General features: G+C 51.4%; 1 protein-coding gene across 8 annotated transcripts; it reads right to left on the reverse strand.

Moving 5' to 3' along the window:
• Positions 1-5,348: 5,348 nt before the first annotated feature.
• LOC147652137 (maestro heat-like repeat-containing protein family member 7) lies at positions 5,349-11,654 on the reverse strand. 8 transcript variants are annotated; one of them, XM_086897728.1, is made up of 17 exons: positions 11,255-11,654; positions 10,920-11,090; positions 10,548-10,612; positions 10,158-10,430; positions 9,951-10,070; positions 9,727-9,875; positions 9,322-9,469; positions 8,925-9,115; positions 8,705-8,842; positions 8,322-8,436; positions 8,012-8,149; positions 7,603-7,779; positions 7,314-7,469; positions 7,053-7,154; positions 6,554-6,656; positions 6,217-6,273; positions 5,349-5,920 (listed from the first exon to the last, which is right to left on the reverse strand). In XM_086897728.1, exons 2-16 carry the CDS (start codon positions 11,035-11,037, stop codon positions 6,245-6,247), a joined length of 2,022 nt encoding a protein of 673 aa, XP_086753854.1. In that variant the 5' UTR covers positions 11,038-11,090; positions 11,255-11,654; the 3' UTR covers positions 5,349-5,920; positions 6,217-6,244. The 8 variants fall into 8 exon arrangements, with proteins under 8 accessions (XP_086753854.1, XP_086753857.1, XP_086753858.1 ...); XM_086897731.1 differs by having other exon boundaries at positions 10,920-11,103; positions 11,255-11,646; XM_086897732.1 differs by having other exon boundaries at positions 9,951-10,067; positions 11,255-11,627.
• Positions 11,655-15,212: the final 3,558 nt, after the last annotated feature.

Genomic DNA, 15,212 nt, shown 5'->3' on the forward strand with positions numbered 1-15,212 from the left:
TGAATAACTTATCCTTAAAAATGCTATCTCTAGACGCATGGCCCATACACACTTCAGAGTGATGTGAGAATGAGAGGAGTGAACTCTAATAATAGCAGCTCTGAACAGCTAACATTAAGGCAATAGAAAACTATAACAAAAATAGTTTTCTTGTGAGAAACTCCATAAATTAACAGGAAGAAACTTCTGTTTCTCTATAAAGACTGGTGAACATACTAGCAAGAATTGAGACTGTTTTAACCATCAGAGTTCCAGAGTTTTTGTCTCTGTTGTCATGTGAACAAGAGAATAGTGGGTAGATAGAGGATAGAAAGGTTTTTCTGGAAGTTTATTCTAGTGTTCTTATTATTGTGGTTTGTCAATAAACTTTCTTTTTTTTCCCCTTTTAAGTTGTATGCCTGTTTTGCTCTTATTCTAATCCATATCTCACAGCAAAAAGTAAGTAATTTTCTTAGTTAGTGGTTTAAAACCACGACACGAGACTTCTGAAACTACTTGTTCATATAGGACGTGGATGTGCATGTTTGAGAACTGCTTGTGATTGTGTACTTCTAGAAATCTTAGTAGTGAATACAAAAAAAATCATTCAAATTTTTGTGTTTATAATTTTACTAAGATTGCAAGAGGTGATTTTTCTTACGCAATCCCAGTTATTTCTTACCACCTTTTACAGTCCATTTACACACTGATGCACCATTTATTGCCTACCTCTATTGGGATGAACCTCACTCACGTAAAGCAACTGTTGCTTCAGCAGGATTTAATTGAAATTTTGGAAAAGTAAAAATAGGAAATTGTCCCTCGTGATAAAGAAATTGCCTGAAATTGTTTATTTGGATTGGATTGGATGAATTGAAATTGCTTATTCTTCGTAATAAGAAGTTGAATGTATATTTTAATTGAAAATTGATTCTTTACTTTTGTCTTTCCGTCTTTCTTGCCCTTATCTTTTCCCTACTTTTCTTTTTCTGTCTGATTTTCAGTCTCTCTTTTCCAGGGTACTCTACCAACCTTTGAGGAGACGTGAAGACTTCGTAACAACACTACAAAGGAGCCCTCTTGACGCTGATCGTGAGTCACGGGGTGGTGTAAGAGACGGTCTGAAGTTTCCCTCATTTGCCTCACGAGCACGGCAAGAACAGAGACCGAGACCCTGAGGAGCCCAGGGGACTTTGTGCAGGGGTTCTGGCCTGGTTGAGGTGGATGCTTGCTAAGCCATTGTTTGAAGGGGTGCTCGACCTACAGCACAAGAGTGATTGTTTGCAGGTGTTTGCTGTGCTGCCACGGTACACTGCCTTCGTTCCTGCTGCTGAGCAGGGACTTGTGAGGAGCGGGGCCTGTTCAGTACCTCACACCTGCTTCCCACAGCAACGGGTCACACCACAATAGCCTATACATCTCCCCACCTTTTGGCCAACTGCCCTCACCTTGGAACTTGAGACTCTAAAGGTGACTTTCCTAAGTTGCTTTTGGAGAGAGAGTTCCCCACGGAAGAAGACACTGGTGACCCCATCTTGTCCATTGGTAGCGATACCTCCCCCCCGTATTCTCTCTTTACTTTGCCTCTTTATTCCTCTCTCTCTCTCTCTCTTTCTCTCCTTCTCATCTATTGCATAACCCATGATGCTGGCACTAAAATAAAGATGCATTATTGCTGTTGTGATTTAAACTGAAATCCCTTGGTGTCCTTTTTGCACTCTGAGATCAAAGGAACCTCTCACGACGCCCACCTGTGTGAGCAGATTGTGACACATGTATACTTCAATGTGTGCACAAATGATGAATCAGACAATTTCTAGCATCTGTGTTGTTCATCAGGCCAGGGGAGATGTTAGGAAGGATGAGAATTTAACAGAAAACTTTCACAGATATGAATGCTTACCAGAAGGTTCTCTAGAAATGAAAGCAAGCATAGATATATAAAAAGACATTTGTAGGGCCACTTATAGCTGAAACCACCGAGAGAACAAAGGTTTAGTTGAGCTGGAAGGTTTAGAACAAAGGTTTAGTCAGTTAGAAGGAGGTTTTATGGCTGAAGTCCAACAGCTTTAAGTGGCCTTCAAACAAAGCATGTTTTCTACCAAGTGAAAAAGCATAGGCAGACAGAAAGAAGTTTTTTACCAAAGCAAAAAGAATTTTCCACTGCAAAGCAACTTTCAGAGTTTACCATCTAATTACTAACTCAAATGATTAGGTAGTCACTAACATATATGGTAATTTCAGCAGTTTTGATAGGATATATGTACATGTAAAGGTATTGTGTATGATGCTGATTGGCTGTTATGCAATGATACACACAGCAAAAGAAAGAGATATAATGCACTGTAAGCAGAACTAAGTGGGCTTCAGGACACAGGGCTTGCCTGTAGCCAGCAGCTGTAGGCTGACCCACGACCCCCTGCTGTAATCTAGTCGATAGAATAAACAGCATTCTAAAGAAGAGCCATCTGAAGTCCCCATCTCTCTGCTGGCTCTAAGAGTTCTGCCCTCTTCCTGATCCTGTGCAGGGATGGAGCATTGCTGTGCTTTCAGGAAGCTGTTCTAGAAAGCCTCAGGCATTCCAAGCTCCTTTGCCCTCTGTGCATGCTTGCCACAGAATCCCTCACAGCCGGGTTCTGGGCATACCCAGCTTGGTTCTTCCAAAATCCAAGGCCTTCAAGGTGCTCAGCAAGACCTTTAACTCCACAATGCTGTGGAACTGGGCCTTCAGCACAGAGACCTTTCCAGCCTGATCTGCGCTCCTTCCTCTGCGTCTCTGCACAAAACACGGTGTTGAAGCAGGGTCTAGCGCTTGGAAGATATCGGGTTGTAAGGGAAAGATAGTAACCCCCCTCCTCCACAGTGTATGGTAAGGCCCCCTGCAATTGGCCAATAGCACCTGGCTGTGATGAAAGCAGATGGGAGTAACACAGGGACCCTAGGTTATAAAATGTCAAATTCTCCAGCAATAAACACCATTTGCCATCCATCACATTGATGCCTGTGTGCAACGGACCGAGTGGCCTGGGTGTTGGTCACCGTGCTGGCTCCTGAACCAGGCAAGGGGTCTGCCTTGCTTTAAAAGACAACATTTGGTGCTGAAACCCGTGAGAATTCAAAAAGTGGGATTCAAACCCAGAAAGCGAGGGTTGCCTGGAATACAGGAGCAGCGGTCAGGACCAGCTGGACTAGTCCTGGCGAGGGAGACGTCCCTGTGTCCAGAAGGAAGATGAAAGCCTTGATAAAGGTCAGATTGCAATTAAATTGTAAACCTAATTCTTTTACTCTTGCTACTGCAAGGCTTTTGTATATTGGGGTCATAAATCAGCTAGTAAAGTTTATCCACCCTAAGGTGTGGGACAGATGTACTAAAACCCTTGCCAAAGAGATCTGGAGGGCGGCAAAAAACTGTCTGTTGGCCACCCCAAATTTTGGGGTCAGAGCAGCCACTCAGGCTTCACAGCCTCCACACAAGAGCAGCTCAGCTGAGCCAAAAGGGGCCCAAGAGGGCGACACGTCTCCTCAATCCCCAAATCCTTATCTGCTCTCAGAGAAACAGCGAAGAGCAGAAGCCTTTTGGAGAAAGTTAACAGAAGAAGCTAGGGGTGCCGTGGGAAAAGCCCGGAGGGAAACATCCTCCCTGGTGCCTAAAAATGGCGCTGAGCAAAAAGACATAAAGCGGGAAAGAAATATCCTTAGTGAAAACAAAGAACAAACGCTGGCATTGAGAGATGGACATGGTCAGGAGGTTGGAAAAGATAAGGAATGTGAAGAAGAAAGATGTGGGGGAAGTGTACGGAGGGAGAAAGATAGGAATGTAAAAGAACGTGAGGGAGAGAGGGGGAGCAGAAGGAGGAACAGAAGGTGGGGTGAAAGGCGGAGTGAAAGGTGGAGTGAAGGGAGGAGTGAAAGGTGGGGTGAAAGGCAGAGTGGAGGGTGGACTGAAGGGCGAGGAGAGCCAAGAGGGAGGGAACAGCCCGCCCACAGGGGTGGTAGGTGGGGCCGGAGCCCAACAGAAAGGTACGGGAAATGGGAAGTGGCTAGCCAGTCGAGCTCTGACTCCGATCGAGACGCTAGCGAGGAATGGTCAGAGGCTGAGTCCTCGGAAGAGAAAACAATAAAGATAAACAAGAATATCCCCCTCCACACTAAAAAAGAACAGAGAGTGGATACCCCTCTCACAGACTGGGGACAGATTAAAGCTCCATATGCCAGCTGGGTCCCTTCAGCTGCGCTAGCGTTCCCAGTCCAGGTGACAGAGGGGAGACAGAGAGTTCTCTCACCAACAAATCCTAAACGGCAAGGCTCCAGCCTGCAACAGCTGATAAGCACAAACGAGACAATGATGACCACATGCCTATCAGTTTATAACTTCGCTGTTTCTAACGATTTTTCTGTGCAAGTTGTGATTGTTCCCAGGGTCCTGTACCACCTGGATAAAGAGTAGAGCCTGCAAGCAGAGAGACCCACCCGGCTTCAGAAAACAGAACTGGTGACAGGTGTGACCATAGCGATGCTGCTTAACCTGGGAGCAACTGGTGCTGCCACAGGTGTCTCTGCCATCGTCACCCAACAACAGAGACTGTCTCAGCTACAAATGACAACTGATGAAGACTTGCAGATAATTGAAAAACCGTGTGTTTTAAATAAGCTTGTATCTTTGTTTAGAGCCGACTAGAAAGAGTCAACATTCTGTTTGTAGAAAGGCAACAGATGCTCTAAAAATACACTTAGTCACTGCGTGTGCCTTATGCTTACTAATGAAAAACTGCAGTATCTATTTTATAAGTTTTAGCCTTTTAGTATAGTGTACCCTATATTTTACTCAAGTTTATAATATCTGCTTTTAAAACTTTTTATAATATAGATAAGTTAGGCAAAGTGTTTAGAGATAGATATATAGAAAATAACGTTAGAACTTTTTAAGACTAATACACCTTATATTCTAGCAAATTAGTTATGCATAGAGAGGGGGGAATATGTTGAAGCATGGTCTAGCGCTCGGAAGATATTGGGATGTAAGGGAAAGATAGTAACCCCCCCCCCCCTCATCTTTAGTGTAGTAATTAGCCCTGCAATTAGCCAATAGCACCTAGCTGTGATGAAAGCAGATGGGAGTAACACAGGGACCCTAGGTTATAAAATGTCAAATTCTCCAGCAATAAACACCATTTGCCATCCATCACATTGATGTCTGTGTGCAACGGACCGAGTGGCCTGGGTGTTGGTCACTGTGCTGGCTCCTGAACCAGGCAAGGGGTCTGCCTTGCTTTAAAAGACAACAACACAGTGCAGGAGAGAACGGCAGGAGGGGCCTGTGTGTCACAGCGCTCTGGATTTGTGACCCTTCAACTCCACAGAGATGCAGGTTTAGTGAAAAAGCAAAACTGTTTATTGATGGGATGCGAAGCAAAGGGATGAGCTGAGGGGCAAAAAAGGGGATGGGCAAGGTCTGAGGGCGGGGGGATGGAGCTGTGAAAAGGGATGGAAACTAGTGGGAAAAAGAAGGGATGGGCAGTGTCTGAGGGCTGGAGGCATGGAGCTATCAAAAGGGAAGGAGAATGGAGGGAAAAAGAAGGGATGGAAAGTGTTTGAGGGCCACAGGGAGGGAGGTATTCAAAAGGGAGGGAAACTGAAGGGAAAAAGAAGGGATGGGCAGTTTCTGAGGGCTGCAGGGACAGAACTATCTACAGGCAGGGGGAAAGGGCTGAAGCCATGCGAGCTTCCCACAGGCTCAGCTGTGCCAGTTGTCAGCTGTGCCTGGAGCTCCAGCTGGTCTCTTCTGGTTTCAGCATAGTCTTGTCTTCCATGGCATCTTATAGGAAGACTGGTTCTCCTAAAGCAGCAGACGAGCGAACTTCTGCTGTTCTTTCAATAAATGTCTGCTGAAAAACTGTGCTCCTCTGAGAAGGGTTGTCATCTCTTCTCAGGGCTTGAAGTGCTGCAAGAGAGGGGAACAGAGCCACGATCAGAGCCCGGATCTGTGGCAATCCTAGGAGAAAGTCCTGCCAGAGCCATGCCAGCCTGCTCTTGCTGTGGCCACGAGAGTGAAGAGGCCAACAGGATCAGCTGCAAGGTCCTGGTCACCCCACCCAAATCCGCCCCCCATGTCCCTGAAATCTCTCTGTGATATTCCCACACCACCAAGGTGTGCACACGAGGACAGAAGCTCTCTGCAGCTCACGCACGGATTGCAGCTCCCCCAGTGCCAGCCCCTCACTGCCAGCTCTCACTCACCCTCGATGAGGGCCTGCAGCTCTTCTTGCTACGCCCTCAGGTGCTTCCTGGCCGTCCCTGGGAACACAGAGCCTGTCAGGGCCCTGGCAGCACAGCTCCCTGCCAGCGGCGCTGCCAGCCCTGGGGCCACACGGCCTCCCGCCCCGGCAGGGCTCAGCCCCAGCCCTTGCCGCATCCTGACTCAGCCCAAGGGCACGGCTGCCAGAGGCCGGCAGCAGCCCCGAGGGCAGCCGGGGCTCCAGGGCGCCGGGCCCGGGTGCCGCTGCCGGGACAGCAGCAGCCGGGGCCGGGGCCGAGCTGCGGCGGGGCGGGGAGCCAGCCCGGGCCCGTGGCTCACCGATGAACCTGATGGCTGCCACTCGCAAGGACTCCTGTGGGCTGTCCAGGTATGGCAGGGTCCGGCGCAGGTACTCGGCTGCTCGGCTCTCGTCCTGTGCCAGCTGCAGAGAGCGGCAGGAGGGAAGGGTCGGTGCGGGCTCTGCCCCTCGGCCGGGCGCTGCCTGCGGCCAGCCCGGGCCTCCCGTGCCCGCCCAGCCCTGAGGCACCGGGCAGCAGCCACTGGCGCCGGGCTCTGGAGGGGGCAGAGGGCCGGCTGCTGCCCGGGGAGCCGCGCTGCCCCCCAGGCCCGCAGCCCCACAGGGCTGGGGCTCCATCGGCACCCGGCTCGGGGCCACAGGAGCCTGGAGAAGAAGCCGTGCAGCCCAGGGAAGGGAGCGGTGTGTGGGGCACAGGCTGTCTCCCATGGGTGCAGCACTGGGCCACAGCTGCCAGCTCCACACACTGAGCACTGGGGGCAGGGAGCTTCTCAAATTTGGGCTTCTCCAGGCCGTTCTTACCAGACAGTCAGCAAACTTCCACAGCTGCTCTTTTCTCAACAGCTGCTTGAGATTCCTCCTCTTGAGAAAGTCGGCCACACGAAGCAGCGTTTGCTGAGAGGCCTGGAGAGCAGCAGAGATGCAGAGATGGCACTGCAGCCAAGGGCACATCACTCTTGTCTGGCTGACAGGGCCCAGAGGAAGCTGCAGCCTGGGAGGTTCCACGACAGGAGGAAGCCGATGCCCCTCCCAGGGATGCACCGGCATCACAGCAAACCTCACCTTTGCCACACGCCAGTTCTCATCATAGCAGTGGATGAAGAGTGGAAGCAGGCTCTGGTTCAAAATCTTCTTCAGAGGCTTCTTTCCCGCATCCACTACCAAATCCATTGTCATGAAGAAGAGGTCAAGGGAGAGCAACTGCATGTGGCTGTGGCCCTGGAGGAAAAGAAATGAAAAAGACCTTAATACTAATTCCTCCAGGCTTGACTGGACAAAGGCCCAGAAATCTGTAAGACACAAAGTTTCTGGGCAGCAGCCAATGCCCATGGCTGGGGGCACAGAGCCTTACGTGATCAAAGAGCAGCATGAGTGCCTGAGCCAGCTTTGGAGCAGTGGTGCTGCATACCAAGATGTCTTTATTCTTGAGCATATTGATGAACACACGGAGGGTCATGCCAACCACATTTCCATCTGCATCACAGAGCAGGTCCTGAAGGCGTTGAGACAGGCTGCACATCCTTATGGCCTGTTTGGAACACAAGGCTGTGCTGGGAAGCCCTGAACGGCTGCAGCGCCAAGACCGCCCTGGCACTGCAACCCCACCCTGCTGCTGCCGGGCCCAGAGGCCAAAGGCCTGTCCCAAAGCACTCAGGCAGGTGAGGCAGGAGAGCTGGGAGCAGCTGCCTCAGCTCCTGAAGCCCAGCCAGCCCAAGGGGCTGCTTTGCCCAGCACAGCTTCAGCCGCTGCCCCGTTCTCACCATCGAGGGATCCTTGCTGATAACCACGAGGCCTCTGAGCGCCAGGCGACGCCTCTGCCTGCACTCGCTCTGCAGGTGCCTTGACACGATCTCAAGGACATCCTCACCGTATGTAATCAAATCTAAATACTCGAGGACCTGAAAGGCACAGGGCAGTGACAGGGGAGCCAGCTGGCAGGAGCCTGGAACTGCGCAGGGCTGGGCCCAGGCAGCAGCACAGGGCGCGGGCACCGTCCCAGGCAGCTGTGGCTATGCAAGGGGACAGGGCTGGCAGGCAGCTCAGCGAGGTAGTGCTGGCCATGGGGCTCACCTCCACAAGGAATGCCAGGGAGGACAGTTCACAGGGTGGCTTATCCCTGGCGAGTGCCTTGAGCAGCTGGATTGCAATGCGGGAACAGAAGCGGACCAATCCATGGCGCATCTCCCTGTCAGGGGGAAAACAGCACCAAGACTTGAGGTGTGGAGGGGCAAATCTCTGCCATGAATGACTCACAGAGATCTGGCCTTTCCCCAGCATCCCTGGGGGGATCATGGGTGCTTTGGGAGGTGGCTTCTTTTGGGCACCCTCCTCTATCAGCCGTTTCCAGTCTGCTCAGCCATCCCTCAGTGATGAGGCCTTCTGGCCATGACCATGGGGACTATGAGGGGCACAGGGCACACATTTCAGAGGCCGCGGGGGGAAGGGGCTCTCACCTGGCCAGCAGACCCACGGCATTGTGCTGGGTGTCAGCACAGAGGAGCGTGTCCCAGCCACCCTTGCACTCCATAGCCATCACCTCTTTGGAGCACCCTAGTCGGCAGAGCAGAGCCTTCATGGCCTGCACTGCAAAGCTGTGTGCAGAGCAAAGGCCAGGTCACACTGGGTGCACTGGTGTCAGCCACAAGGGCATGGGAAGGACAGGAGGACTGGCACCTGTTGGGGTTGCTGGGAAGGTGGTGTTCCTCCTGGCATGCTCTCCAGAAGCTGTCAAATTCCTCTGGTGGCATCAGCTGTGTGGTGATGACAACTTGGAACAGCAGAGCCACAAAAATGCGAGGGGTATAAATGAGCATCGCCTCATGGCACTGAGGCATCTGGACCGTCACCCAGAGCACCAGAGTTGCCTGCAAAAGAATCACACCAAGACAGCGCTCAGTGCCGAGGTGTCCGTGGGGCAGGGCCCGAGGGGAGATGCAGAGGGAGCAGTGGGCCCGGTGCCCCCTGAGCCTGCCCCTAGCCCAGGTTTCAGCCCAGCCTGAGGCAGGGAGAGGATGGAGAGTTCCTGGGGAAGCAAGCTGCAGGTGATCAAAGGTCAGCTCCAGAAACTCACACTCAAGGAAAAAACATCTTTGTTGTCCCCATCAGAGGTGCAGATGTTGCAAAGTGGCCAGTTCTCCATCACACAGAGCAGTATTGGCACCACTCTCTTCACTGCTTGTCCTGATGAGGCTATGGCTTGCCACATCACTGCAGCAGCTCTGTGGGATCAGAGCTGTTTGTTAGGGGTGTCTCAGTCACAGAGCCATGCCCTGTGTAGCTGTGGGGTCCCAGGTGACAGAGCCCCAGTGCCCTGAGGGGCAGGGAGGGAGCACTGGCAGCAGCCTCAGGAAACAGAGGGGCCCGAGGCTCCTGGACCTCTCTGCCTGTTGGGCAGAGCCCATTGGACAGGCTGTGCAGGGCAATGGGCCCTAAAGGCCGCTGAGCCCGGAGCTCTCAAGGCACGTGGGCCCCATACCTGTCACACGATGGGGCACAGCGCAGGAGGGTCAGCACCACATCAGTAGGGTCTTCTTCAGCCAGCCTCACAAGGTCAGTTTGCTGACTGGCATCCACAAGGACATGGGACACGAGACTCTGGTAAATGTTCCTCACAATGGCTGGCACCTGGAGGAGGCATGGGGAAGACTTGGAGCGCTGTTCAAGGAGCAACTTCCCCAGCTTCCCCCAAGAAGTGCTTACCGTCCCATCACACTCTGCCGGCCTCAAAGGCTGAGGGGGCCCTGTGGATGTGGCTTGAAGGGGCACAGGATCCTGGGAGACCTCCAGTTCTGCTACTGGAGGTAGCAGGCTGGCTACCTGCTGTTCAGAAGAAGCAGCTCTCTTGTCATCAATGTCAGAAGAAACACGAGCTTCCTTGAAATAATCCCATATGAGCTCTTGGCTTACAGTGGGAGTGGGTGTCCTGTCAGCATTTGCGATGCCCTGAGTCTCTCTGGTGTCATCATCTGGAATGGCCACGTCCTCAGTCTCTGCCATGTCAGCCTCTGCCCTGTCATTCTTCACTTCAGTCTCAGAAACTTCTGAGGGCTCAGCTGAATCTGGGCTGACATCAGGCTCTGCCTGGAGCTCCTCCAGCCCAGATTCAGGCTCAGCTGTGCCCTCAGTTCCTGCTGTGGTAGTGTTCTTTCTACGCCGAATACGCAAGAATTTGCGGAACCTCTGTGCAGAATGAAGAAAGGACAGGGAAGAGGGGCATGTTCCAAGGAGTGCTCCATGTGCAGAGCTGGGCTGAGCAGTGACAGCAGGCCCAGCCCAGGTGGGGATGCCTGCAGGTACCTTCAGCGTTTTGCGGAAGCGGCCCTGGGCAGGTTCCTGCTCTTGTCTCTTGTCCATGGCTGCATCTGGAAAAGAGCAGCCAGAGCTGAGGGACTGCAGGAGAGGCCGGAGAACACAGCCCAGCCTTGCACTCTCCAGGCAGGGAAAGCCCTGGGGTGGCTCAGGGGATGGACCACGGTCACTGGCGGGGTCAGCCCCAGCCCTTCTTCTGTCCTGTCCTTGGGCATGTCCACATGGGATGGGATGGGATGGGATGGGATGGGATGGGATGGGATGGGATGGGATGGGATGGGATGGGATGGGATGGGATGGGATGGGATGGGATCTTGCTGGCTGCAGCCATCAGCCCTGTGGCCCAGCTCTGCCAGTCACCATCCTGCAGTGGTTGGAACTGCTCCAGCTCTTCCGGCTGTTCTGCTGGGGCAGCTCCACGGTCTGTGTTTCTGTTCCGTCGGAACACTTTGAACAGGTTGAGGAATCTGCCTGCCATGATGGAATCCTGCCTCAAAGGCACCTTAAGGCGAGATGCCTTGGGAAATCAAACTGAGAAAACAAACTGTGCAGTTGAGCCTTGAATGCACCTGTGAGAGAGAAGCCTCAGGAAGGCTACAGGACAGCAAGTCCTGCAGTCTGGTCTCGAGGGCTCCGGCCACAATGACTTGAGGCTCCTTGTAAATGACTGTGGTCACCAGGTCCCACAGTCTCACCTTGAGGACAGAGGTCAGAAGGATGGGAGATGCCTCAGAAAAGCTCCAGGTCACCAAGTACCGGAGTCTGGCCTTGAAGGCACCTGCAAAAGAAAAGTCTTGGGAAGGCCACGGGCCAGCAAGGCCCACAGTCTTGCCCCGCAGGCACCTGCAAAAGTAAAGTCTTGGGAAGGACACGGGCCACCAAGGCCCGCAGTCTTGCCACGAGGTCACCTGTAGAAGAAACGCCTTGGAAAATCTCCGGGTTAGACACAAACGAGTGCGCTGTGTGGGGGCTCCTCACAGCACCGCTCTGGCGCGTCCTGTCCCGTCGCGTGCACTGAGCACTGGGGCATGGCCCTGTCACCGCACTGGGACAGCCCCTATGTCACCATGTGTCACAAAGGGCCCTTGGACATCCTGTCCCTTTCCATTCCACGGTTACCATTCTGCACCGTGTCACAAAGGGCCCTTGCACACACTGCCACCTGCCCCGGTTCCACCCCCATCCCCCCCAAAGTGGCCCAGGTTGGAAGGAATCCCTTGCCCAAAGTGTCTAAGACAGGATCTTTAGGAACACCTCAAACCATCAGCAAACACTGCCCTGCTCTGCAGGCTCAGGGCAGCAGAAGGAGCCCCCAGGGCTGCCGACGCAGCTGCAGGAGGAAGGGCACGGGGCCTTGCACAGAATCTGTACAGGGGCCTGGCAGCACTGAAATCAGCAGGTGTGGCAGAGTCCCCACCGAGGCAGACCTGCCACCCCAGCCGAGCCCTGGCAGTGCTGGTGCCCTTCTCCTGCCCCAGAGACCTGTGCCCCTGGGGGGTTTCTGTGCCAGAGGGCCAAAGCCAAAGCCCACGTGCATTGGGGGCTGGGCTCCTTCCTGCAGGGGTCTTGGCAGGAACATTTGGAACAACTGCTGGCAACTCTTAGTCTTGGTCAGATTAATTACATTAATTGGAATTATTTTCCCATTGAAGTCATTTCATGCACCTCAAAAAACATCTTTGTTGGGAAGGCACAGAAGGATCTGGCAGACTTCACCAATTAATTGGAGTGGCCGGAGAATGTGAAAGATGTGCAAGTTTGCTTCCCATCTCAAAGCAGCAAGTCCTTTGCCTTAACATCATCCTTTGAGAGTCACATTACAAAATATAACACTGCACAGAGGCTAAAAAAAGGCCATTCTTTGGTTTGCAAACCTTTGCTTTTCTATGGAGGGATGATAATATCCTAATTCTCTGAAGGATTAAAGCTCTCAAGGAAACAAAGTCCACTCAGTATTACAAAAGTAGTCCAAACAATTGAGTCGATTGCAAAAAGGCTAATCCTCCCCCTGGTACAGATATCTAGGTGGCCAATAAATTTCAGCTTTCCCCTCTTTTTTGCATGAGAACCAGGACCACTAACAGGAAAAGTCACACATATTCCTTTTGTCCTCCATAAGCAAGGCTGTGCTAAACCATGGATGATGCTGTTAAACTGACTCAAATTCTAGCCTAGACCTCTCACTTCCAGGCAACTCCTTCCCCAACACACCCACCAATACCAACACCCCCCAAAACATGCTCACAGAACTCCTCAACACCCCACCAGGACCCCCAGCTGTTCCCATCCCTCCACAGAGCTTTCCCACCCTCCAGCAGAGCCCCTGGTTCCCTGCACATGCCGTGGCATGGCACTCAGCAGGATCTGCTCCAAGGCCTTCCACGGTAGCAAGCTCAGGCTGCCGGGCCAATGGTTCCTGGATCATCCTTCTCACTGACCCTTCCTGTGCACGGCTCCTCCATTTACACATTTGAGCTCAGCTTGGACTTCTCCCCTTAAGCAGGATTGCTGGGAAAGGATGGAGAGCAGCCTGGCAAGCTCTTTCTCCAGCTCCCTCTTTACTCTTGGGGCAGCTAGAACATTGCACAGGAAAGCAACTGGTGCCACGAGGAGCGGGTGTGTCATGGAGTTACTTTACCTTTAAGGGAGTTGGAGTTGCTGGGAAGTGCTTGGAGTCTTTTCTCCTGACCAATTATCGGTCATTGCTGAGAATTGACAGCAGTTTAGGCCATTGAAAAGTGGGATCAACTTGTGAACCCTACCTTAAAATGTAAAAGCAGAGCTCTCTGAGTTCTCTTTGTTTCCTGGCTGTGGAGGGTGGCGGAGCTCCAGGCCTCCCGTCCCTGCCCAGGCCATGCGGCCGGGCGGGGATGGGGCCGGGCCTGCCCCGTCTCCCGGCCGGGAGATGGGGGGGGCCTGGGGAAGGTTTTCCTCGGGCCAGGCCGGGCCGAGCCGATCTCTGGCTCGGCTGCAGGTTTTGCTGTAACTACATTCACTAGAAACTGCCCAGTGAAGAAAGAGAGAGGCCCTGGACTTGCAGCGGGTTGGAGCAGAGACTACACGCTCCAGAGCAGCCATGAAGAACTTTCCATCACAAACGGCTCCAGCTCCTGTTCGGCAGAGATCCTCGAACCATCTACAAAAGCCTGGGCAAGATGTTAACTCTTTCATTACCCAGATGAGACTTGCAGATTAATCTTTTTATCCAGAGAGAGAGAGAAAGAAAGATCAACGTGAAAAGAGACTTTATAAACTACCAGTGACAAGAAAGAAAAGAAGCTTCAGGAAAGGTAGAGAATTAAGAAGATGCTTTAATTAAGCTGAAATATCTCCCTGTTAAAACTATGGAGATGGACAATGAAGTCTTGAAAAGAACTCCTTTAATTCATGATATAAGATCTAGAGAGGAATAGTGTTCAAAGTGTAAATTTGAGTAAAGAGTAATTATAGTATAGTGAAGTACTGGGAGATTAAAAGCCTTGAGAGGCCATGAGAAAACTGTTGAGAGATTTGAAGCCCTGCGAGGCCATGAGAAAACTGTTTTCTGGTGAAACTCACAGAAACAGATGAAGAAGACTTTTTTTGCCTTTGAATAACTTATCCTTAAAAATGCTATCTCTAGACGCATGGCCCATACACACTTCAGAGTGATGTGAGAATGGGAAGAGTGAACTCTAATAATAGCAGCTCTAGACAGCTAACGTTAAGGCAATAGAAAACCATAACAAAAATAGTTTTCTTGTGAGAAACTCCATAAATTAACAGGAAGAAACTTCTGTTTCTCTATAAAGATTAGTAAAAAGACTAGCAAGAATTGGGACTGTTTTAACCATCAGAGTTCCAGAATTTTTGTCTCTGTTTTCATGTGAACAAGAGAATAGTGGGTAGATAGGGGATGGAAGGGTTTTTCTAGAAGTTTATTCTGGTGTTCTTATTATTGTGGTTTGTCAATAAACTTTCTTTTTTTTTCCCTTTTAAGTTGTATGCCTGTTTTGCTCTTATTCTAATCCATATCTCACAGATAGAAGTAAGTAATTTTCTTAGTTAGTAGTTTAAAACCACGACAGGGTGACATCAGGGGAGATCACTCAGGACTGCTGTATCCTGAGGGAACACCGCTGGGCTTGGCCTCTGGGTACCTGCACAAACGTCAAGTCAGCTGCCTTAGTTTCCAGGACAGCCCTGTGCGGGCCAGCATCCTGATGTGGATGCAGGACTGCTGCAAGGCGCTGCTGGGAGCCAGCAGGACAGGACTGGCTGTCTTGTTTACATGTTGAAAATGAGTGAGATTGTATTTAGCTAGAAATTTAGGGATCACTGAATTTGATAAGGAGCTGAGCCACTATAAACTAAGAATTTATTTTTTTTTTTATTCTGTATTTTAGCTAATTTTTAGCATTTGATTTTGTTTCAACACAGCAAAGTAGAGGCCCTTCTTTTGGTTTCGATGCTTTAGGGAATTGTTTCCCATCTGAAAGGAAGACTCTGTGAAGGCAGCGGTTGTCCGGGCCACAAATACAGGTCATGAAGAAACAAAAGACGTGGCCGAGACCTCCTACATCCCACACTAAGGAGTCAGCCAAGGGAAAGGAGCTTTTGGGAGTCGTGCCTGGGGGAGGAGGGACAGGCAGTGGGGTTATGGCTGTCTCTTAG

Source organism: Cyanistes caeruleus, chromosome 7, assembly GCF_971803275.1.
Source record: "Cyanistes caeruleus chromosome 7, bCyaCae1.hap1.1, whole genome shotgun sequence".
NCBI lineage: Eukaryota > Metazoa > Chordata > Aves > Passeriformes > Paridae > Cyanistes > Cyanistes caeruleus.

Excerpts from the sequence above, each read along its gene's own strand:
- LOC147652137 (XM_086897728.1), bottom strand. The coding sequence starts at position 11,037 with ATGGCAGGCAGATTCCTCAACCTGTTCAAAGTGTTCCGACGGAACAGA. Across the intron at positions 8,437-8,704 it reads GCCGTGGGTCTGCTGGCCAG|GGAGATGCGCCATGGATTGG; the intron begins GTGAGAGCCCCT and ends TCCCCCTGACAG. Across the intron at positions 7,780-8,011 it reads TCAGCAAGGATCCCTCGATG|GCCATAAGGATGTGCAGCCT; the intron begins GTGAGAACGGGG and ends TGTTCCAAACAG.